We start from the raw sequence: 23,560 nt of genomic DNA, 5'->3' as shown, positions 1-23,560 counted from the left end.
TTCTTCCGAAGCTGCAAATCAAATCCTTCAGTGTCTGTGGAAGTTTCTGCTTTTCTGATTCCCACACACATCACGGTGCTGCTCCAAACCAGGGACACTGGTGAGCTCCTGGTGAGCTCCATGCTGTGCTTCCCTGGCAGAGCACACAGGAGGGGATGTCCCATCAATAAATATTGATCCCAGCTCAGTTTGGGTCAGATTATTGACCCATAGCAAGAGATTTCTTGCCTCTTCCTTGGCTGCTGCAGGTCCCCCTCATCCAGGCTCCCCTCTCTTTGTACAAGGACATATTTTCTATAATCCTCACCAGAAATTATTGTGCTGCTCATATAAACTTAGGCAGAGAAAAGTCTTTGTCCCAGGCGAGGTGAGGGATGTGCTGGAGGTTGCTGCCCACCTCACCCCCCCTCCCACCACCTCACTGCCATCCCCTGGTCTTTGAGCCCAGGGAAACCCTGAAAGGGGGAGCAGGCAGGAAACTCAGGAAATTAGAGTTTAGGGGTTGCCTTGCTGAACTCCAGCCTGGGGGATTGAGTGCCACAGGAGCTGGGAAGGGCCTGGACTTCCTGATTTCACTTTTGGGTGGGTGCTGGGACAGCCAAGGGAAGATTTTTTTTTGCTGGAGCTCTGAGAGGTCAGAATGGGCTGAAGCTCAGGATCTGTGGCTCAGGAAACCTCCTGGAAGGAGTTCTGGAGTCCTCAGTGTCACCCAGTGCACCGAGCAGACTAAACTTTGGTGGCCTTGGGGTGGCTGCAGCTGGCAGCACCTGGCAAGCTTTGATCTCTTGTTGTCCCCACCATGCTGAAGACACTCGATGTCCCCATGTCCCCGTGTCCTTGGTGCCTCCCAGGCGTGACACTGCCCCTGGCACAAGCAAATCCTAATCTGGGTTTTGTTTCCTTGTCTCTCCCCTCCTCCCTGCCCCCGTGTCCCCCCAAATCTCCCTCTCTGCAGGAAGTCTGCAGCGAGCTGTGGTGTCTGAGCAAAAGCAACCGCTGCATCACCAACAGCATCCCGGCGGCTGAGGGCACCATCTGCCAGACCAACACCATCGACAAGGGGGTAAGGCAGCCCTGGGCACTGCAGGGAGCTGGCAGGGAGGGGCTGCATCCCTTTTCCAGCAAAAAAACTGATTATTGCTTGTGCTGGGGGTGTGGGGTTGATTCAGGAGCACCCAGCAGCCTGTCCAGCCCTGAGCCCAGAGTGCAGAACTGCCCTGGAGGGAGGTTGGGATGGGCCAAGGAGCCCAGAAATCACCCCAAAGTCCAGCTCAGGGCTCAGCTTGTGCAGTGCTGGAATATGGAATATGGAGTATGATATATGGAATGTGGAATGTGGAATGTGGAATATGGAATGTGGAATGTGGAATATGGAGTATGAAATATGGAATGTGGAATATGGAATGTGATATATGGAATGTGGAATATGGAATGTGATATATGGAATGTGGAATATGAAATGTGGAATGTGGAATATGAAATATGGAGTGTGATGTGTGGAATGTGGACTATGGAATATGATATATGGAATATGGAATGTGATATATGGAATGTGGAATATGAAACGTGGAATATGGAATATGAAATATGGAATATGGAGTGTGATGTGTGGAATGTGGAATATGGAATGTGATATATGGAATGTGGAATGTGCTGCTGGGATCTTCTGGGATCTCCTGGCTGGTCTGAGAAATGGGATTTTTTTTCACCCCAGTTTCCCCAGATTTTTGCTTTCAGAGGAACTTGGGAAAAACTGGCTTCGATGAAACCTTGGCTTTTTACCCTCAGCTGGGAGGGGAGGGCAGGATTTTCCCTGACCATGAATTTTGCCTTGATTGCTTCACTCCCGTCTCCTACATTCATTTCCCCAGTACAAAGGGAATGCACTGCTCAAACAAAGAGCCTTTGCAGACTGGGACAATGGAGAATCAGGGCTGGGACATTCCCCATTCCACCAGAAGACAAGTAATTCCAAAGAAACGTTTCAGATCCTTAGGAAGCTGGAGCACTGGTGTGCAGGGGAGACCATAGCTCTGATAAATCCACAATTTTTTTCATTTTAGTTCTGCAGGGAATTGGAGCAGAGAGGAACAGACAGCTCCTGGGGCTGCACATCCCTCCTGCTGCACACTCACAGGGACTATGGCATTTTTCCCCTCCTAGTCATGGCTTTTTCCCACTTTTAAATATCCCTTTCCCCCCTACTTTTGACTGCTTTTTATCCAAGCTTCTTCAAAAGCCCTGAGGGAAGGGAAATGAAGCAGTCACAGCCCCCAGGATTTGTGGGAGCTGCTCCCTGTGAGGATTCTGGCTCACTTCGAACCCTCAGTTACCTACCTCCCTGTGCTCATCCTTTTGGATCCAGTCGTTCTTTGGAAGTGATTTGATGGCCTTGGGTAGAATTTTATATTAAGAAGAATACACTTTTATATTAAGTTTCTGCACTGTCCCCAGCTGGAGCTCCTGGGGTGAGCCCCAGACCTCAGCCCTTGTCTGGAGAGATCTCCGTGGTCTTCCCTGGCTTCTCCCTTTGCCCTGGGGAGAGCAGACAGAAGGATCAAGGAATTTAAAGTATAAAATATTAAAGGAGAGAGAAAATTTTCTTGCTATGCCAGCCAGTGTGGAGGAAGACCAAGCCGAGCTCTGCTGTGCCCACATCCCAAACCAATGGGTATTTCCTCCTCCCAGATCCTTCTTTTTTAAATTAATCAATCTCCTGTGGTTGTTATGGCTTCACCTGTCTTACCCCAAGAACCCACAGTGGCATTTTTTCCTCCTTTTCCCCACTTTTAATCATCCCTTTCCTCCAGCTTTGTAATTGGTTTTTTTACCAGGGTTCCTCAGAGGGAAGGGAAGGGAAGGGAAGGGAAGGGAAGGGAAGGGAAGGGAAGGGAAGGGAAGGGAAGGGAAGGGAAGGGAAGGGAAGGGAAGGGAAGGGAAGGGAAGGGAAGGGAAGGGAAGGGAAGGGAAGGGAAGGGAAGGGAAGGGAAGGGAAGGGAAGGGAAGGGAAGGGAAGGGAAGGGAAGGGAAGGGAAGGGAAGGGAAGGGACGGGAAGGGAAGGAAAGGGAAGGGAAGGGAAGGGAAGGGAAGGGGAAGGGGAAGGGGAAGGGGAAGGGGAAGGGGAAGGGGAAGGGGAAGGGGAAGGGGAAGGGGAAGGGGAAGGGGAAGGGGAAGGGGAAGGGGAAGGGGAAGGGGAAGGGAAGATGCCCTCAGGATTTATTAGAGCTATTCCCAGGCTGTGGGAATATTGTGGAATATCTCCTCCATATGGGATCCCCCTTTGGAGAGGCGCTGGTGCTCCCAGGGCTCGTGAGCTGGGATTCCTGGGAAGCCACCATGTGTTTTTCCCGGCTGCCCAAGCAGAGTTGGCTCGGGAGGAGCAGGGAGAGGCTGTGCCAGCAGCTCCAGGGTGGGTTCCCAGCCCCTGGAAGGAGCACACTGTGCTTTCTTCCTTCCTGGGATTATCTCAGGCCCCGGGGCTCCGTGTCCGGCACCGCGCCCGGACAGCGGCTCTGGCACCGTCCCACCCTCCCATCACTGCGGGCTCCAGGGGGTGTGGGACATGTGCCAGGCCTGAGGGAAATATTTCATGGGCAAATTTCCATGAGCATCTGCCTCCCAGTAGGACGGGGACAGGCGGATTCTTTAAGGATCCTCAGCAGAACGATGACAAAACGTTTCTATTACAATTTAAACTTTATTTGAACTCGAGCTCTTCGCTGATCTGGACATTTTGGACACACGAACCACAACCTGAGCTCCCAGTACAAACAAAACTCACTCTGTCCTGGCAGTGGTTCTGTCCATGCCCCCCAGGGATCCTGGCCCTGCCTGGCAGCAGCAGCTCCAATCCCAGATCACCTGGAACTCTGCTGATGGCTTTTATAAGATGTGAGGTGTGGGACCCAGGACCTTTTTAGAGGAGAATCCCAGACTGGTTTGGGTTGGGAGGGACCTTAAACCTCATCCATAGGCAGGGACACCTGCCATAGCCCAGGCTGCTCCAAGCTCTGCCCAGCCTGGCCTTGGGCACTGCCAGGGATCCAGGGGCAGCCACAGCTGCTCTGGGAAATGTCTGGGATGTGACCCCTTGCCAGTGCCTGCCTGTCCCCCAGGATGGTGCCACGAGGACTGGGGACACTGCTCCCACTGACCCCAAGGAGAGGCAAGTGCCCTTTGCCTCGGAGAATTTGGCTCCGGTGCAGCTCCAAGCTCAGATTCCTCAGGGCCAAAGCAGATCCCAGCCCTGCACTGCCTCTGTGGAGGCTCTGGCAGAAGGAGCTCCCTGCCCAGGCCATCCCAATGTTATAAATGAAAATTTGTCCAGCCAAATTAAAATGAAAAATAAAATATTTATTTTGTAATCAAATTCTATCTAGCCAGCCACAAGGAAAGAACAGAGCCGAGCCCAGGGTCGGCACCAGAAGTCAGCCTCAGCAGAGGTTTTCCTCCATGCCCACACACCTCCATCCTGGCACAAGCGGCTTTTATAGGGAAAATTCCGCCTGAGACCAAGATTTTGGCAGTCAGTCTTTTCTTCCATTCAGAGTCCATAGGTTAATAAGATTTTCTTTTTTGGTGATGAGGAAGAACAATTCAGTGTCCGGAGTTGTTGAATCCCTTGATGGAATTTACACGCCCGAGGATTTCCATGAGATCCATCCCGGGTTGTTTATGCGATGATCAGTGCCCCGTATCTCTCCACACATGGCCCATCCCTGGCCGAGCCACATCCTTTTACGTGTAAATTGGATTCTAATATACACCAGGTCTTCTCTGCAAGGGTGGGGGGGTGTCACTATAGGACACGTGAAAGCACAACGCGAGCCACTGCTATTTGCACGGTAAAGAAGAAAGTTTTTTCTCTGACTCTAACTTTTATACTTTTCCAAAGGTGACAGTGAGAGTGAATGGGCCACCTCTCCAAAGACACTGGACAAACTACTAGTATATTAAGTTTCTCTACCCCTATGAAGGAATGTAAAACAATATGTTGTTTATAGAAAATTGTGTGAGAAAGTTTTCTAACAGAATGTAAACTCAGAAGGCTTTAGAAAATCTTAAGAATTAGGGTGATGGAGGGGGGCTTCTAATACAAACGAGCATAATCTAACAAGTATCCAATATTACACATTTCATGGAAGGAATGGCATGAATTATGTCCACTACACGTAACACGGAGCTCTGTGTCCCCGCAGTGGTGCTACAAGAGGGAGTGTGTGCCCTTCGGGACGCGGCCGGAGGGCGTGGACGGAGCCTGGGGGTCGTGGTCATCGTGGGGCGAGTGCAGCCGGACGTGTGGCGGCGGCGTGTCCTCATCCGTGCGCCACTGCGACAGCCCCAGGTACGTGCGGGTGGCCCTGTCACCGTGGCCCTGTCACCATGTCCCTGTCACCGTGGCTCTGTCACCGTGGCCCTGTCACCATGTCCCTATCACCATGTCCCTGTCACCATGGTCCTGTCACCATGGTCCTGTCACCATGGCTCTATCACCATGGCCCTGTCACTGTGGCCCTGTCACCGTGGCTCTGTCACCGTGGCCCTGTCACTGTGGCACTGTCACCATGGCCCTGTCACCATGGCCCTGTCACCATGGCCCTGTCACCATGGCTCTGTCACCGTGGCGCTGTCACCGTGGTCCTGTCACCATGGCCCTGTCACTGTGGGCCTGTCACCATGGCCCTGCCACCGTGGCCCTGCAGTGTCCCCAGCCCTCCATGCCCGTGGGGAAGGCACGTTCAGGTGCCTGTGGTGCCTTGTGGAGGCTGACCTAGAACAGAGGCTGGATGGATGTGGACTCTTAATTTCTTTTTGCCAGGGTCAGGATTAATTGTGCAAGACAGTATTTCTTGTTGGGACTCAGATGTTTATTAGTTCTTATCTATCAGTTCTTCAGTCTCACAAACCCTGAGTTCTGCAGCACTTCACTCTAGCAAGCTAAAAAAGCCCCATATCTCTCTACAAGGCCTTTTAAGTATAAACTGTCCAGTTAAGAAATGATACCTAAATTATTTTTACGTTTAACCCAATAACCAACAACCCATGGCCTGCAATGCAGACTTTTTATCCAATTACACAAAACCACCCAAACCCATGGAGAAGAAGGAAAAGAATGCGAAGAAGAAGGAGAAGAAGAAGGCTAAGAAGAAGGAGAAGGACCAGCCTCTGCCCTAAAACCTCAATCTTGTTTTATAGATATTACTATATTCTAAACCCTTCAACTCTTAAGTTTCCCACCCTGTGATATTCCACACTTCAATTCAAACTCCACCCCCACAATCCCAGTTCTGTCATTCCATTTTGGAAGCTCCTCCACCCCCTCAGGTCAATGCAGTGTTCTCTTGGGGGTCAGTGCCTGTCAGCACAGAAAGGCTGAAATTCTCAGCAGCCGGGGTTCCAACAGATGCAGTTAAAGAATAAAGCAGGGATTTATTGAAAGACCTCAATAGATCCACCTTGGGCAGCACAAGAGCCCAGCCAGGGCTACACTCAGGATGAACCAAAATGGTCACAAAATGCACAACTGCTCATGGGGTCTCTCACTTTGATCAGTTCTGTTACATTTGCACATTGGAGTTCATTGTCCAGTTCCAGCTCCAGCCCAGGCAGCCCCATCCTGCTTGTTTTTCTCTCTTCATTCCATGGTGTTTGTGCTCTTGGGCCGAGATTTGGATCATTTGTCCTTGGTCCCCAGCTGGAGAAGGAATTGTTTTGTCTCCCTGCTCTGTGCAGAGAGCTCAGCACCCCCTGATATGAAGCTCAGACCCACACACTAAAGCAGCACAGATTGTGAAAATTATAAAAGCTCAAACCTGAGGCATCACCTGTGCCTCCACACTCAGCTCCTTATGAGCCTCTGCCTTCCCTCCTCAGAGCCCTGGAAGTGCCTGAGGCTTGGCAAGGAGTGAAACTGCAGAGAATGAGGCATAAAGCTGGCACAGATGGCACTGCCCTGAGGAGACAGGAAATTTCCCAGTTGGAGAATTGGCTCACCCACCAATTTCTGCCTTTTCCATCCATGCACGTTTGGGAGGGGTGGGGGGAGGAAAGAGAGGGAAAAAGGAAAATCACCTCGAGCCATTCTCAGTGGAGCAGGGACATTATCCTATTAAAACCCCTGACAATAATCCACTTCTCCAGTGCCACCCCAGGCCTGTGCATGTCTCTTCATGTCACCTGAGCAACAGTGACAGCTGCTCTTAGGTCTGTCTGCATAAATTTGGACCTGCTTCCATTTCATAAATGGCTCCTGGAAGGTCTGGAAGGTTTTGAATGCCTTTGTCCAGCTCTGTGCTCTGCGTTGGTGTTGGGGCTGCACCACACCCCAACCCCCCTGTGCAAAGCCCTCTGTGCACTCGGGGGGAGATTTTAGGGGCTGTGCCAGGTAGGATCTGTCCTTGTGGTACAGCAGGGTTGGGAAAAGCCACGTGGTGCAGCCACCCCAAGCTCCTCAGGGCAAAAACCTGCCCTGAACAGTGCCTAGAGCTGTTCAACACCTTCATTCCCTCTTTGGCAGGCCCACCATCGGAGGGAAGTACTGCCTGGGGGAGAGGAAACGCTACCGCTCCTGCAACACCGACGTGAGTGGGGACAGCGGGGCTGGGAGGGATGGAGGAGGGGGGATCTGTCCTGAGGGACTGGTGGCAGTGCCCCATTGTCAGGGCTGATGTCCCTGTCCCCGAGGGGCTGGTGGCAGTGCCCCATTGTCAGGGCTGATGTCCCTGTCCCTGAGGGACTGGTGGCAGTGCCCCATTGCCAGGGCTGGTGGCAGTGCCTGATGTCCCTATCCCCGAGGGGCTGATGTCCCTGTCCCTGAGGGACTGGTGGCAGTGCCCAGCTGTGCCCTGCCCTCCTGGCAGCCGGGCCAGGCCGCCCCAGCCGCACACTGACCGGTGGCTGTGTGACCACAGGACTGCCCGCCGGGCTCGCAGGACTTCCGAGAGCTGCAGTGCGCCGAGTTCGACAACGTGCCCTTCCGAGGGAAGTACTACACCTGGAAAACCTACCGGGGAGGTGAGGCGGGGCGGGGGCCGCTGGGGCTGCTCTCCTTTGCTGCAGGGTGGTAGAAATGCTGTGGCCTTCTTCGAGGTGTCTCCTTCAGAAGCCACTGGAGTAAGGCAATGTTATAGGCTGGGGACGGTGTGGCAAAAGGGACCTGGGGGTGCTGGTCAGCAGCTGGCTGGACAGGAGCCAGCAGTGTGCCCTGGTGGCCAAGGAGGCCAATGGCTCCTGGCCTGTGTCAGGAATGGTGTGACAGCAGGAGCAGGGAGGTCGTTCTGCCCCTGTACTTGGCCCTGTACCAGGCTGCACCATGAGCGCTGTGTCCAGTTTCGGCCCCTCAGTTTGGGAGGGACATTGAGATCCTTGAATGTGTCCAAAGGAGGGCAAAGAGGCCGGTGAGAGGCTGGGAACACAAACCCTGTGAGGAATGACTGAGGGAGCCGGGGGTGCTCAGCCTGGAGAAAAGGAGACTCAGGGGTGACCTTATCACTCTCTGAACTCCCTGAAATGTGGCTGTGCTCAGGTGGGGTTGGGCTGTTTATCCAGGAGCTGACAGAACCAGAGGACACAGCCTCAAGCTGCCCATGGGGAAATATAGGTTGGATATTTGGAAAAAGTCTTTTCCAGAAAGGGTGATAAAGTTCTGGAATGGCTGCCCAGGGCGGTGGTGGAGTCACCACCCCTGGGTGTGTTTAACAAAGCCTGGATGTGGCTCTGGGTGCCAGGGTTGAGTTGAGGTGTCGGGGCTGGGTTGGACTCGATGATCTTGGAGGTCTCTTCCAACCCAGTGATTCTGTGAATTCTGTGAGAACACATGCACACACATCACAGATAGCTCAGTGGAGGAAGGACAGGAAGGGTCTTTGATGTCTTCCAGTGAAGGTTTAAGGCATCCACCACACCAAAGGGGTCAGGGACAAACACTTGGCCATGTGCCCTGCACAAGGTTAAGTAGGGGTCAATGGCCAATGGTCTGATGTCGGACTAAGCCCTGCTCTGAACCAGAGATTGGGCAACTGAGAGGTGTTTTAAAAACTTTTATTCCATTTTCAGTCTCCTTTGAAGGGCGAGATAATGCAGGTGTTACAATTCACACCATTACAATCAAAAGCCAACTATTTCCTAATTACAAAACACTGTAAGCATTTCTTGGCCTATCAGCTTTTCCCACACCATGCTGTAGATGCCTTAAAGCAAATAATCTAAAATGAATCTTTGTGGGTCCTAGTAGAATGTAATTTTTTATAGTTTTATTTCTTTAAAGTATTTAGTGGGTTTTTTGTAAGGTTATTTTTTGAAACTTGTTTCTAGTTTAATTTCTCTTTCAACAATGTCTGTCCTAATGCCTTTCTAAATCAGCATTTCTTATCTCAAGGTTTGCATACAGATGCACACACTGTGTGAGCCTTCTGTCAGGTTTTGAGAATTTTCTACCAAATCCATTTGCCACAGTCTGAGGGCAAGGGCATTGGCCTACAGGGAAGATGGGACTGGCCACCAGGGATACCACAACCAATGAGGGAACAGGGAAAGGAGAAACCACAAGAATTTGGGACATATGGGGAAAAGAACTGGGGTGGATCATAAGTCAGGTGCCCGATGGGGAGGAGACAGAGCAGGCAGGGAGAGCTTCCAGAGCAGGAGAAGGGATGGGATCTGGTGGATCCTTCAAAGAGCAGCACTTCCCTCTTCCTGAGGTCAGCTCTGGGTCCTGCAGAAGGCTCTGGAGGAGGCTCTGTGGCAGAAATCTCTCAATAATGAGGAGGAAGAGCTCATCTCCTTGGTGCAGTTAATGAACTGGACTGGGGAAATCCTTCCCAGCTGTGTAAACAAGCCCAGCTCCCAGCAGGGCTCCTGCAGCTGGAGCAGCTGGGCTGGGGCTGCAGGGGATGGATCAATAAAAATCTAATAAAATTGGGAGGCTGTAAAGTCACCCCAAGTGGATGCCAAGGTGGAAGACAACCCTGCAGGCTGGAGCTGCCCTGGCTCAGACCTCTCTCCTCCCCAGGCATGGCCCAGGGCTTGGCTGGCCAGCTGAACATCACTTGGGGTGTCATCTGTCCCTGATATGGATTTTTTTGCTTTCATGAAGAGCCCCTTCCTCTCTCTGCTTCAGCTTCCTCTGCCACAAAATAAGTGATGAAAGCTCTCCCCTCGTGGGATGGGCAGTGCTGACAGTGCCATGCTTTGAAGGGATCTGGGAGCTTCATCTCCTCTTCCCACGGTGGCTGTGGGTCATGAGAAGCATTTTTGCTTTGTTTACTCAGAGTCAAAGGGTGTCACTGTTGTCCCCTGAGGAACCTTGGAGTGGGGGAAGTCAAGGAACTTCTCTGCACAAGTCTGGGCTCTCTCTCAGAACTGGGAGACCTGGTGTGTGTCCAGTACCTAAAGGGGGCTGGAAAGAGAGAATTTTAGCTATATTTACAATAACATGCCAATATCTGTCACCTACGTTGGACAGTGTGTCCCCAGCCTGAACCAACAGAAAAATGCCAACACCACAGTGAAACATGGAGGGCATGAAGAAGGAGAAAAAGGACAAGACACACCCAATTTCCTCCATCTTGTCCCCTTTGGACCCCTTATCTAGAATCCTAAAATTTTACTTTTGCACCTGTGCCACACTTAGTTATTACTCATATCAAACACTCAGAGCTGGTAATTCATCCTGTAAGATTGAAAACTCTTTTCCATGGACAGAGATCACAGCCAGTGTCTCTGGGGGCTCTGTCCAGGGGGGTTCCTGACCCCTGCCAGGGTCCCAGACCTGCCAGGGCAGCCAGAGGGAAGCTGGATTCCCACAGGGGGTGGCTGCTGAGCTCTCCCTGCTTCTCCAGGGGCTTGCCCAGGCATCCTGCTCCAGAAAATGCCTCCAAGCTGCTGAATTCCCCTCTCTGTCTCCTCCTGTTCCTCCCTCTCCCAGCTTTGCTCTCTCTTCCCCCCAGCTGCACTCCAGGCACAGCTGGGCCCCCTCCCCTTCCCTCCCCTTCCCTCCCTCTGCCCCTTTGATGTACTGTACGAGTTTCCAGCTTTGCACATTCCCATTTCTCCCATCCAAGGTGCTTCCCAGCCCTGGCACATGGATCAGGAGCTGGGTGGTGCCTCCAGGGGGGAACTGCCAGAGCTCAGGCACCTCCTCCAGGCTCCTGCTGGGTCTCCTGGGACGCTCAGGAACAGCAGCAAACACCACAAGCCACAGCAGAGTTTGAGAAAATCCAGAGGCAGGAGCCAGGGAATGCTCTGCTGGAGCCACATCCTGCTCCCAGGCACTTCATCCAGATACCAGGTGCTGTTCCTGGGGTGATACTTTGGCAAAGGTTGTTAGAAAAGATAGGAAATACAGAAATTTCAGCTGTAACTTGAAGATCCTTCTTCATCCTCACACTGCTGTCATCACCTTTGCTGGGAAGGATTCACCTCAGACAGAAAGGAATGGTTTCCCTGGCCCAGGAACTTGGTTGTGCTGCTCTGGCAGCTGAAAAAAACCTTGGAAAGGTAATTCAGGAGCTGCTGCCTCAGTTTCCCTGTTGGTAAGGTGGGCAGAAGGGTTTTACAACTCGTGAAGTGCCAGGAGTGCCCCGGATAAGAACAAACCCCTTTGTTTCCTTGCCTGTCACATCCAGCCCACGTTGCCAGGCTGTGCAGGAGGGGCAGTGTCCCCACGTCCCCACGGGGTCTGTGTCCAGCTCAAGGGCCTGGCTCCCTCCTCCAGGGGCATCCTCCTGGTTTTCTGCATCCTTTTTGGGAATAAATCACACGAGCTCCATTTTCCTCATGGTTGAAGAAAACCCATTCTTTATTCACACAACTCCTTTTTATCCAGCTTTACAGACCTCACGTGTGACTCCAATTAGTCAGTAGCTTTCTTGCCAATTACTTTTATTGATTAGTAACAAGTTGTTATTCTGTATTGATTGGTCACTCAAACCTGCTGTGCACATGCAGGGAAAGTTGTTTTTTGAGAGATAGGTTTCATTTTTCTATCTAAAAACAGTTTATAAGGTGCTGGAAAAGGAAAAGATGGTTATGTTAATGCAATGCTCACACCAGGATTGCTTTCACATGGGAACTTGCAAAATGTTGGCTTTGCCACTGATTCCAGGAGAGCTGGTTGATTTTTTGAAGCCTTTATGATTTTTTTTTACCTTTTGAAGACGTTTGAAGCTGTGCTCCTTCCCCAGGGGGTGTCAAGGCCTGTTCCCTCAACTGCCTGGCCGAGGGCTTCAACTTCTACACGGAGCGGGCGGCGGCCGTGGTGGACGGGACCCCGTGCAGGCAGGACTCCAACGACATCTGTGTCAACGGGGAGTGCAAGGTGGGACAGGACAGACCCCTGGGCAGGGGGACAGGGACAGAGCCCTGGGCAGGGGGACAGGGACAGACCTGGGCAAGGGGACAGGGACAGACCTGGGCAGGGGGACAGGGACAGAGCCCTGGGCAGGGGGACAGGGACAGACCTGGCAAGGGGACAGGGACAGACCTGGCAAGGGGACAGGGACAGAGTCCTGGGCAAAGGGGACAGGGACAGACCCAAAGCAGAGGGGACAAGGACAAACATGGGCAGAAGGGACAAGGACAGATCCCTGGGTGGGGGGACAAGGACAGACACCCAAGCAGAGGAGACAAGAGCACACCCCTGGGCAGAGGGGACAGGAACAGACCCCTGGGCAGGGGGGGACAGACCCAAAGCAGAGGGGACAGGGACCAACCCCCAGGCAGAGGGGACAAGGACAGACACTTGCGATGGGGGGACAAGGACAGATCCCTGAGCAGGGGACACAGGGACAGACTCAAAGCAGAGGGGACAAGCACAGACCCCTGGGCAGGGAGGACAAGAACATACCTGAAGCAGAGGGGAGAGGGAGAGACCCCCAGGAAGTGGAGACAAGAACACACCCCCGGGCAGAGGGGACAGGGACAGACCCCCGGGATAGGAGGACAAGGACAGATCCCTGGGTAGGGGGAACAAGGCCAGACTCCCAAGCAGGGGACAAGAAGAGACCCTTGGGCAGGCAAGCACTGCCCTCAAACTGCTCCCACAGACATGGGATGGGTGGAGGGTTAAAAGAGCTGGGGGTGCCCACCTGGAGAGGAGAAGCTCCAGGGAGAGCTCAGAGCCCCTGGCAGGGCCTGAAGGGGCTCCAGGAGAGCTGGAGAGGGACTGGGGACAAGGCCTGGAGGGACAGGACACAGGGAATGGCTCCCACTGCCAGAGGGCAGGGCTGGATGGGAGATTGGGCAGGAATTGTTCCTGTGAGGGTGGGCAGGCCCTGGCACAGGGTGCCCACCCTGGATCCCTGGCAGTGCCCAAGGCCAGGCTGGACACGGCTTGGAGCAGCCTGGGACAGTGGGAGGTGTCCCTGCCATGGCAGGGGTGACACTGGATGGGATTTATCAAACCATCCTGTGATTCCATGATTTCTGTGCCTGGACACCCAGTGGGAGCAGGAGCATTCCCATCCACCCTGCATCCCCTGCCTCACAGATGGATCTCTGCACTCTCAGCCCCTTTGATGTTTCCCTTGCAGTGGTATCTGGGGGGGACTGTAAAAGTCAATTCTAAGGAAGTGCTGTGGGAGCAGTCAGCAGACAGACAGACAGACTGTGTGTCTGTCTGTCTCCCTTCCTGTATCTCTGGGATCTGTTTGTCTCCACGGGGCTGTGGAACAAAGGGGGATCACACCCGAGGGAGGCACAGCTGTGCTGGTGTCCCTGGTGCCACCCCATGGGTGGTGACAGAGGGACAGAGGCCACAAGGCCACATCAGCTGCAGGGACAGGGCTTCCCTTGGGCTCCAGCCAAGCTCTGCTTTACCCCAGCCTTGGAGAGACCCTCCCAGGAGAGGGCTGGTGGAGGTGGCAGTGCTGAGGTGTCCGGGGCACTGTGGGGACAGCAGGGCAGGGAAGGGTCCCTCCAGGCCGGCTCATTCTGCTGCTCCCCCCGCAGCACGTGGGCTGTGACCGGGTGCTGGGCTCCGATGCCAAGGAGGACAAGTGCCGGGTCTGTGGGGGAGATGGCAGCTCCTGCGAGACCATCGAGGGCGTCTTCAACCAGTCCCTGCCCGAGGGAGGTAGGGAACAACCGGCCTGCTCACCCTCAATCCCTCCCCCACCTCACCTGCCCCTGGGGACAGGCAGGGACAGATCCCAGAGCTAAGTCCCCAGGGGTAGGACCAGGCTAGGAGGCAGCAAATCCCTCCTGCCCACCAGCCAAGCTGTGCCCATCTCTGACACAGAGCTCCAAGCCCCTTCCCTGCTCCCCAGGGTTCATCCCAGCTCCACAGCACGTTCCCAGTACCACCAGTGCCACCACAGGAGCCCACAGTGCAAACCCGCTCCTTTTTGGTGCACAAAATGCTTTTTCCATCATTTCCCCATGGATAAGGGGGTGGCTGACGCTCCCATCCAGCCCAGGGCAGCTCTGGCTCTGGGACTGGAGGATGAAGATGCTGCTCACCTGCTTGTCCCACAGGTTACGAGGAGGTGATCCAGATCCCCAAGGGCTCCGTGCACATCGACATCCGGGAGCTGAACCTCTCCATCAACTACCTGGGTGAGCTGGGGCTGGGGTGCTGGAACCCAGCCAGGCCCTGCCATTCCCTGCCATGAACAGGCTCTGGGCAAGGCCTGGCAAGGAGAACTTCCCACTGCAGCTGGGAATGGGGATGTGGGGCAGGGGAAGTGTGGGCTGTGTGTCCCCCAGTGTCCCTGTCCTCTGTGAGCATCACAACCCTGAGCAAACCCCACGTCCCTCAGCTCCTGGCACTGCCTGTGGCTCCCTGGCATCCCCCCTCTGCCATCCTGGGGATTAAAAATGCTCACGTTTTCCTCAGGCTTGGTTTTCCAGCTTTGCTCAGTCCTGCTTTCACAACGAGGATTTTCTTTCCCCTTTTATCCTCCCTGTCCTCTGAGCCATGCAGGGCAGGGTGCTCTCCCTGGATGCTGCCAGGTGCCAGCAGGATTCTCCTGGCAGCATCCCTGCCCTGGCATCAGAGGTGCCTCCATCCCTCTCTGCCCAGGGCGTGGGGACTCCTTTCAGGATTTCTGCTGCCTGCAGGCTCTGCCACTTTGGGATCCCTGCGGGCATCCCAGATGGAGGGAGCATCCTCTGTGGGATTTATTAAAAAAAATATGGCTATTGATCTAGTACCTGATGTCCCCCCCCCCTCAGCCCCCTAAATTATCAGTCTAGCCCAGAGATCCAAGGCTTTGAGGGGAGGAATATCAGGAGATGGCAAAGATTTCCAAAAGAGGCTCTTACCCCAATATATGATGGTGCAGCTCTCTTTATTCTGTGATTTCCATGGGGAGAGCGGGGCAAAGAGGACAAACAGGAAATGTCAGGGGTCTATATAGATTTTGGGCAGGGTGGGCTTCTCTGGCTCTCTGCCAACCCTGCAGGGCAGGGAGGAGGGTCCAGGGTTATCTGCTCAGAGTCACAGGGTCCTGGGGAAGGGGCACAGAGTGCCCATGAGCACAATCTAACAGTACCGATATCCAGCTGTGAAGGACAAAAACTCTCTAACAGTTTAAAGTTAGAAAGTGTGTGTTTATTGTGTGTGGGATCACTCACAAATCCACACCGCAGCTTCCAGGTGATTACAGAGCCCTTTTATCCATACAAGTATTGAATACCCAAAATACAAATACATATTTATCATTTTGCTACATCCCATTCCCTGCTTCGTATGCTAATTACTCCAAAAGCCATTCAGCATGCGTGGTGTGTTCCTTGAAATGGGTCGGTGTCCCTTTCATGGGGAGGGGTCCCAAAATGAAGAAGTAAATGAAATCTTCCTCCTTCTGACCTTTCTACCTTTTCAATGCAAATATGACAAATTAGCTCTTGGTAGAACTCTCCCATTCCTTGTCTTCAATTGGTTTCAGAACAGAGGAGCCCCACAATTGTCTGATGTCCCTAAAAGCTCTTTGTCAGTTTGTGTATTCTTCATTATAAACCCAGCTAACTAAACCTTGTGCTGACAAGCAATTAATTATCAGTTAACTACTATCTCTTAACTTCATCAAGGCCTACTCATTTATTTTAATTAACTCTAGTAAGGCTAAAATCTTAGCTCCTTTAAAATCTCTAAATTCCCTCAAACTGACGTTTCACGTGTCCGGGCGCGGTGGGGCGGGCAGGGCAGCGGTGCCCGGAGCCGCTCCCGGAGCCGCTCCCGGAGCTCGGATCCCCCTCTAGCGACTCTCCCGGGCAAGCACAGCCCGGCCCCGGGCCCCGGCAGCTCCAGCAGCCCCGAGCCAGCGTGCACAGCCGTGTTTGAGCCCGGCTTTGGGGCCACAGCTGGCCCCCAGCCCAGGGAGGAGCTGGGCAGGCTGAGCCCGCAGTGGCTCCATCGCTGCCACCCTGCTGGTGGCTCTGTGCCCACCCTGGTGCCACCTCCCCGCTGTCCTTGCAATGCTCTGAGCCCGGCAGGGCAGCAGCACCTGGCTGAAGTTGGCCCAGGTGCCTGGAGCCTCTGTGCTGAGCTCCCTCCCCTGTGGTGGCAGCGCTGCGAGGGGACAGCGGGGAATATTTCATCAACGGGAAACTCTCCATCGATCCCCCCCGGCGCTTCGACATCGCCGGCACCACCTTCCACTACAGGAGGTCTCCTGAGGAGCCCGAGTCGCTGGAGGCTTTGGGACCCACCAACATCACCCTCTTTGTCATGGTTGGTAACTCTGTGCCCCTCCCGGTGTGGTCCTAGTTGGGCTAGAAGGATCTTGGAGTGGTACCTGGGGACTGGCACTGATCAGCCCCTGCTGTGGCTGTTGGGAGTAGAGGGACACAGAGAGCAGAGGTAAATTGGGCTGAATTCACACAATAAATCCCAGAATTAATCAGCTTGGAAAAGCCCTTTGAGACCATCGAGTCCAAGCTGTGACCTGACACCGCCTTGTCAGCCAGACCACGGCACCGAGTGCCACGTCCAGCCTTGGAAGAGTCACCCCAGGTGGGACAGGAGCCCACAGTCCCTGCCTTAGGGGGCCACTGCTGTATCCACTGGGCACTCTCAGATCTCCCTCCCTAATTCTCAGGTCTCCTGCCCTAATCTGTCAGGTTTTGGGATGACTCCACCCTTAAGTGCCTGGGAGCTCATTCTCTGATCCAGCACCACTGGTGGCTGCCCTGGCGGGACTGGGAGGGGCTGGAAGGGGACAGGGGACAATTCCAGCTGCCCTGGCTGTTAGAGGGGCCGTGGGATGCCACGTGGTGGCACTGATGTCCTGGGGGTGCCTTTCCTGCAGGTGCTGGTGCGGACGGAGCCGCAGGGGATCCGCTACAAGTTCAACGCTCCCGTGGGCAGAGATGGCTCCAGCCTGTACTCCTGGCACTACACCCCATGGACCAAGTGCTCCGTGCTGTGTGCAGGGGGTGAGCTCTGATGCTGGGCTGCTTCGGGGGGACATGTGGGACCCCTCCCCGTGCTGTGTCTGCGTCTCTGCTTGGCTCTGAGGAGCTCTGAGGTCTCTGCACAGCCCCACCCTGCACTCAGCCAGGTGAGAGTTGTGTCAGGCAGTGCCAGGGCAAAGAACCCCAGTGCCATCTTCAGCTGGGCCACAGGTATGGGTGGAAGGACCTTAAAGATCAAATTTTTCCACTCCCTGCCGTGGCAGGGACACCTCCCACTGTCCCAGGCTTATTAAAAGGCCTCAATGGATCCACCTTGGGCAGCACAACCCAAAATGGCTACAAAAATGGACAACTGGTCATGGGATCTCTCACTTTTAAATGTTCTGCTCCATTTACATATTGGAGTTCATTGTCCAATTACAGCTTTAGGTTATGAAGTCCCATCCTCATTTTTCTCTCTTCATTCCACGTTGTTTGTGCTCTTGGGCTGAGATTTGGATCATTTGTCCTTGGTGCCCAGCTGGAGAAGGAATTGTTTTGTCTCCCTGCTCTGTACAGAGGGCTCAGCATCCCCTCATGAAGCTCAGACCCACACACTAAAGCAGCACAGAAGCTGAAACATAGAAAAGCTCAAAGCTGAGGCATCACAGCCTCCTCCTCCCTTTCCCCCTTCCCTCTTTTCCCTGGGCAGGCAGCCAGATCCAGTCCGTGGTGTGCAGGAAACTCTCTGATGGCTCAACTGTCCCCAACCATTTCTGCAGCGCTGACACCAAAGTCCCCGAGCGCCAGAGGAGCTGCAACACCGAGCCCTGTCCCCCGGCGTGAGTACCGTGTGCGAAAGGAACTCGTAGAGAATTTTAAACATTTAACAGAAAGTTTCTGTCACTTGTATTTGTATTTGTACATAAACTTTGAGATAAGAAATGTTGATTTAGGAGATCAACGTTTCTTTGGAGAAATAGAACAAAGAAAGATAAACCTACAAAGAGTAATTTTAGATAATAATAATTTTAGTAATTTTAGATAATAATAGCTTTAGATCATTTTAGATAATAATATTAGGATATTATTATTAGGATATTAGGATAATATTATAATATTATAGTATTATAGTATTCATATTAGTATTATAGTATTAATATTATAGTATTAATATTATAGTATTATATAATATCATCAATAATATTAAAAATTTTAGATAAGAATGTATTTAAAGCATTTACAATATAGTGTAGCAAAAACTGATAACCCAAGAAACTTATATTATAACATATTATAATTAATAAATAGTTAACTACTAATTATAATAGTGTAAATTATAACATCTGTATTGTCTCACCCTTCACATGAGACTAAAAATAGGGAAAAATTAAATATTTTAAATTAATTTAATTTAAAATTACTTTTTATTTAATTTTAAATTAAATTTTTAAATCCATGTTTTTGAAATGCCTCTCAGTTATCCCATCTCTAAGTCAATAAGAGACTTAATCCAACATGCAGGGAGCCAAGGGGGGAAACCAGGGTGGCAGAGAGTGAAATTCCCCCCTGGCTGCCATTCCCAAGCTGCAGCCCCACTGGTGACACTGCAGCTCTGCTGGGGAATGGGGTGGGAGAGTTTCTCTTCTGTGTCCCAGGATCTCAGTGAGTCCCTCAGGAATTGTGCCAGCCCCTCCCTGGCTCCCCTCCTGAAGGGGAAGGGCAGATGTGCAGTGGCTCAGGCAGAGCTGTCTGCCGGGCTGTGCCTGGAGAAGGTCCTGGGCTGTGGGACCAGCCCGGCCCATCCCATCCCATCCCATCCCATCCCATCCCATCCCATCCCATCCCATCCCATCCCATCCCATCCCATCCCATCCCATCCCATCCCATCCCAGCCCATCCCATCCCAGCCCAGCCCAGCCCATCCCAGCCCAGCCCAGCCCCTCCCAGCTCTGCTGTTGCCCCTCTCCAGTTGGGCCATCGGGAACTGGTCCGAGTGCAGCCGGAGCTGCAACGAGGGCGTCCGGACCCGCAGCGTCTTCTGCAAGAGGAAGATCTCTGCCAGCGAGGAGAAAACCCTGGATGACGCCTCCTGCACGCAGCCACGGCCAAAGATGCTGGAGCCCTGCAACAACCAAACGTGTCCTCCCGAGTGGGTGGCCCTGGACTGGTCGGAGGCGAGTGCCAAAGGAGGGACACGGAGCTGGGGAAGGTCTGAGGAGCGGCTGAGGGCACTTGGCTGGTTCAGCTGGAGCACAGGAGATGAGGGGAGGCAGAGGGGCAGGGGCTGAGCTCTGCTCTGGGACAGCTCCTGGAGCCCAGCAAGGGCTGGAGCTGTGCCAGGCCTTGGCATGGAGCTCAGGGAAAGGTTCTTCCCCCCGAGGGTGCTGGCACTGCCCAGGCTCCCCAGGGAATGGTCCCGGCCCCGAGGCTGCCAGAGCTGCAGGAGCGTTTGGACAGCGCTCTCAGGGCTGCTCAGGGTGGGGCTGTTGGGGGGTCTGGGCAGGGACAGGGGCTGGGCTGATGATCCCTGAGGATCCAGCTCAGGATATTCTGGGATTCTGTGATTGAGACCGTCCCTCCCCTCTCTGAGGGCGCTGCTCCCTAGGAGCACAGTGCCAATCACCAGTGACAGCCATGGAGAGCTCGGTGTGGGAATGTGGCAGCTCAGGAGCCAGGAAATTTGGGAGCAGCAGGGGTGGGGAGCCAGAGCTGCCTCTGTCCCCTCCTTGACCGTGTCCCCTGTCCCTGCAGTGCACCCCGAGCTGCGGGCCCGGCTTCCGCCACCGCATCGTCCTGTGCAAGAGCGGCGACCACAGCGTGACCCTGCCCACCTCGCAGTGCCACGAGGCCACCAAGCCCCCCACCAGCATGAGGTGCAACCTGCGGCGCTGCCCCCCGCCCCGCTGGGTCACCGGCGAGTGGGGAGAGGTAGGGACAGCCCTCCCCATGGGGGAATTGCAGCAGGAGCCTCCCCAGCCCTTCAAATCCTGACCTTTATGGGCCAGCAGAAGCCTGGCTGGACACCACAACTATCCAGGGACCCGTGGCAGTGTTCTTTGCCCCCTTTTTGGCTCATTTGTGATGGTGCCCCAAGGGCAGAACTGACCCTGGGGATGTGCCAGCACCCCTCAGGAGTCATGGAAGGGTCCCCATGGTGGCTGGGGGTCAGCAGGGCTGTGGCTGCAGAGGTGGGCTGGCCCTCCTGCCAAGCAGGGCCACACGGATCCCCCCAGAGCCCAGTGGGGTGACCCTGGCAGTCCTCCCTGCCCTGAGCACCCCTCGAGCTGCAGGGGGGTGCAGGAGGCCTGGGAAAGGCCAGGATTTAGGGCTGGATGTGGGATCCTCCTGGAGAATCAAAGCAAGCATTTTTCGGGATGCGGGGCCACAGCGCTCGCTCATGCCGGGGAGGGAAGGGACAGCCCCCTCCAGCACCCTTTGCACCCCCTGCCCCCGCCCGTGCCCGCTGCTGTCACATTCCCAGAGCCGTGGTGGCTGTGGCAGCTCCACCGTGCTGTCCCCACAGTGCTCTGCCCAGTGTGGCCTCGGGCAGCAGAGGAGATCCGTGCAGTGCCTGGCGCACACCGGGCAGCCGGCCATGGACTGCGTGGAGGCCCTGCAGCCCCCAGGGATGCAGCAGTGCGAGAGCAAGTGCGAGTCGGGGCCCACGGACAACCCCGAAGGTGAGGGGGCTCTGCAGAGGGGACACGTGTCCCGCTGGGGACAGGGACATGGGAGCCAGCGCAGCGCCAGCTGGGCTCAAGGGTGGGGAGATCTCATCCCTGGAAGTGTCCACGTTGGACAATGGGGTTTGGAGCAGCCTGGGACAGTGGGAGGTGTCCCTGCTCATGGCAGGGGGTGGAAAAAATTGATCTTTAAGGTCCTTCCACCCATACCTGTGGCCCAGCTGAAGATGGCACCCGGGTTCTTTGCCCTGGCACTGCCTGACACAACTCTCACCTGGCTGAGTGCAGGGTGGGGCTGTGTAGAGGCCCCAGAGCTCCTCAGAGCCAAGCAGAGACCCAGACACAGCACAGGGAGGGGTCCCACATGTCCCCCGAAAGCAGCCCAGCATCAGAGCTCACCCCCTGCATGGAGTACTTGGTCCACGGGGTGTAGTGCCAGGAGTGCAAGAGGGGTCTCTGCAGAGGGGACATGTGTCCCACTGGGGACAGGGACATGGCAGCTAGAGTTGGGCTCCAGGGTGGGAGACCCCATCCCTGGAAGTGTCCAAGGCTGGGTTGGACATTGGGGTTTGGAGCAACCTGGGATGGTGGGAGGTGTCCCTGCCCATATCAGGGTGGCACTGGATGGCTTTAAGGTCCCTTCCAACCCAAACCATTCTGTGGAAATGTGGCCATTCTGTGGCTCTGGTCCCCTCTGGTCCTGGGCCAACCTGGTGTGCCATGACCCCGAGAAATGAGGGAACTCCACCTTGAGAAATGCAGGAACTGCACCCTGGCAAAAACAGGTTTCCATCAGTGATGTCCTCAGCAGCTTCTTCACCACGGCTGCACTTTGCAGCTCCCTGACAAACCCCCCCAGGATCTCCTCAGCCTGGCTGTGACCCTGCTCCCTGCTCTGTGTCCCCTGCAGAGTGCAAGGATGTGAACAAGGTGGCCTACTGCCCGCTGGTCCTCAAGTTCAAGTTCTGCAGCCGGACCTACTTCCGACAGATGTGCTGTAAAACCTGCCAGGGCCACTAGGACACAGCGGGAGCCAGCGGGAGCCCCGTGGCAAAACTGGAAGGCCAGAGCTTCACTGGAGGGCTGCCGAGCCCTGCCCTCCCTGGGAACCTGCCCTGGCTCCCACGCTGACTCCGGTCACGCTTCCACGGGCGTCACCCCAACCCGTCCCCACAGCCCCCTCGGCCCCCGAGCTTCACCGAGGCAGGTTCCCAGTTAAACCACTGCAGCCCCAGCTGGATGAGCGCTGGGAGAGGGGGGAGCTGGGCAGAGCAGGGACTTTACTTGAAATTCTGATGTTGTTATTTATTAGTAGCGGAGCCAGGTCCCCAGTCCTGCCTCATCCTGCTCCGTGCCCCCAGGGCACCATCGCGGGGCTTGGGCACTCCCGGGGCTGCTGCCCTTCCCTCGGGACCCCAGGGGAGCCAGGGAGGAGGGTTCAGGTGCCTCGGGTGACCAGCGTGGCTCGTGGCTCCTGGGTGATGGATGGAGAGGAGCCACGGGGGGAGTGGGGCTGGATTTTGTCTCCTTGGGTTGCACCTCGGGGCTGGGATCAGGTCACCCCGTGAGCAGGGGGTGACACCAACCTCCTGTAGCCACCAGCTTGGATTGGGCTGTTCCCCTGTTTGCCCTTGTCACTTTTAGGACCAGTTTTTACCCCTTGAAGCATGAGCTGAGCTGGGGGCAGAGGCCTGCAGGGGGCTGCAGTCACTTCGTGGACCTCGAGGCTGTGCCAGGCTCAGGGAGAGCAGCACAGGAGGGTGCAGGACAAGAATGGGCCTGGCACAGTGTCCCCAGGGCTGGCACAGTGTCCCCAGGGCTGGCACAGCAGGACCCTGCCCAGAGACAGCCTCAGCCTCACTTCCAAAGGTGCTTGACTTCCAAAGGTGCTTTTCCTCCAAAAGGTGCTTTGCCTCCAAAGGCAGCCTGGCCACGTGTGGCTGTGGCCTCGAGGTGCCAGCCCCAGTGCCACCCACTCCTCTGCCCACAGGAGGCCTCCAGTGATGGGAAAAGAACATTGACATTCCTCCAGGTCACCTCATGGCCAAACCTGGGCCAATTCCTCCACGGGCAGCCTGTGGAGGAGACCTGACTTCAACTCTCCAAAGTGCTTTTTGTTGGCATTGTAATTGTTATTATTATGATCCTTTTCAGGCCTTTCCACATCACAGCGATGGGAAACCTTTGTCCAAAGCCGTGTTTTGTTCCCTTGGGGCCATCCCTGTGGTGCAGGGAGGGGACAGACCCTTCCCCCAGAGCAAAGCCCCCGTGTGTTCCTCTCCCAGCTCCATTTGTGTGTCCACCTGCTCCTCGGCCGATCGCAGCTTCTCTGGTGCTCAGCAAACCTCGTTTCTCTTCCTTCCTGGTGCCATGCTCAGTTCTGATGTTTTTTGGGTGAGGGGAGGGGGTGTTTTCACCATTTTTATATCGATATATATCCTACTGACCAATGTTTAACATACTAACTCTGAGGAGGAGCGACGTAAGGCATGAATTATAATAAAGGAGTAGCTACGATCCCGGGCACAGCCTCTGCTCC

At 54.6% G+C, this 23,560-nt stretch overlaps 1 protein-coding gene across 1 annotated transcript in view; it reads left to right on the top strand.

Annotated features, from left to right (window-relative positions):
- ADAMTS10 (ADAM metallopeptidase with thrombospondin type 1 motif 10) overlaps nucleotides 1-23,545 on the top strand; it is a 63,002-nt gene extending 39,457 nt beyond the window's left edge. The window contains exons 12-25 of the mRNA XM_041710979.2: nucleotides 956-1,063; nucleotides 5,200-5,345; nucleotides 7,518-7,581; nucleotides 7,912-8,014; nucleotides 12,184-12,317; nucleotides 13,949-14,072; nucleotides 14,474-14,554; nucleotides 16,510-16,673; nucleotides 17,251-17,377; nucleotides 18,048-18,177; nucleotides 19,308-19,512; nucleotides 20,090-20,266; nucleotides 20,862-21,018; nucleotides 21,932-23,545. Of these exons, the coding sequence (XP_041566913.2) occupies nucleotides 956-1,063; nucleotides 5,200-5,345; nucleotides 7,518-7,581; nucleotides 7,912-8,014; nucleotides 12,184-12,317; nucleotides 13,949-14,072; nucleotides 14,474-14,554; nucleotides 16,510-16,673; nucleotides 17,251-17,377; nucleotides 18,048-18,177; nucleotides 19,308-19,512; nucleotides 20,090-20,266; nucleotides 20,862-21,018; nucleotides 21,932-22,041 (1,830 nt within the window). The 3' untranslated portion in view covers nucleotides 22,042-23,545. The remainder of the gene's footprint in view (nucleotides 1-955; nucleotides 1,064-5,199; nucleotides 5,346-7,517; nucleotides 7,582-7,911; nucleotides 8,015-12,183; nucleotides 12,318-13,948; nucleotides 14,073-14,473; nucleotides 14,555-16,509; nucleotides 16,674-17,250; nucleotides 17,378-18,047; nucleotides 18,178-19,307; nucleotides 19,513-20,089; nucleotides 20,267-20,861; nucleotides 21,019-21,931) is intronic.
- Nucleotides 23,546-23,560: the final 15 nt, after the last annotated feature.

Source organism: Taeniopygia guttata, chromosome 28 (assembly GCF_048771995.1).
Source record: "Taeniopygia guttata chromosome 28, bTaeGut7.mat, whole genome shotgun sequence".
NCBI lineage: Eukaryota > Metazoa > Chordata > Aves > Passeriformes > Estrildidae > Taeniopygia > Taeniopygia guttata.
The sequence above is the reverse complement of the archived record's forward strand: the minus strand, read 5'-3'. Positions and strand labels throughout refer to the sequence as shown.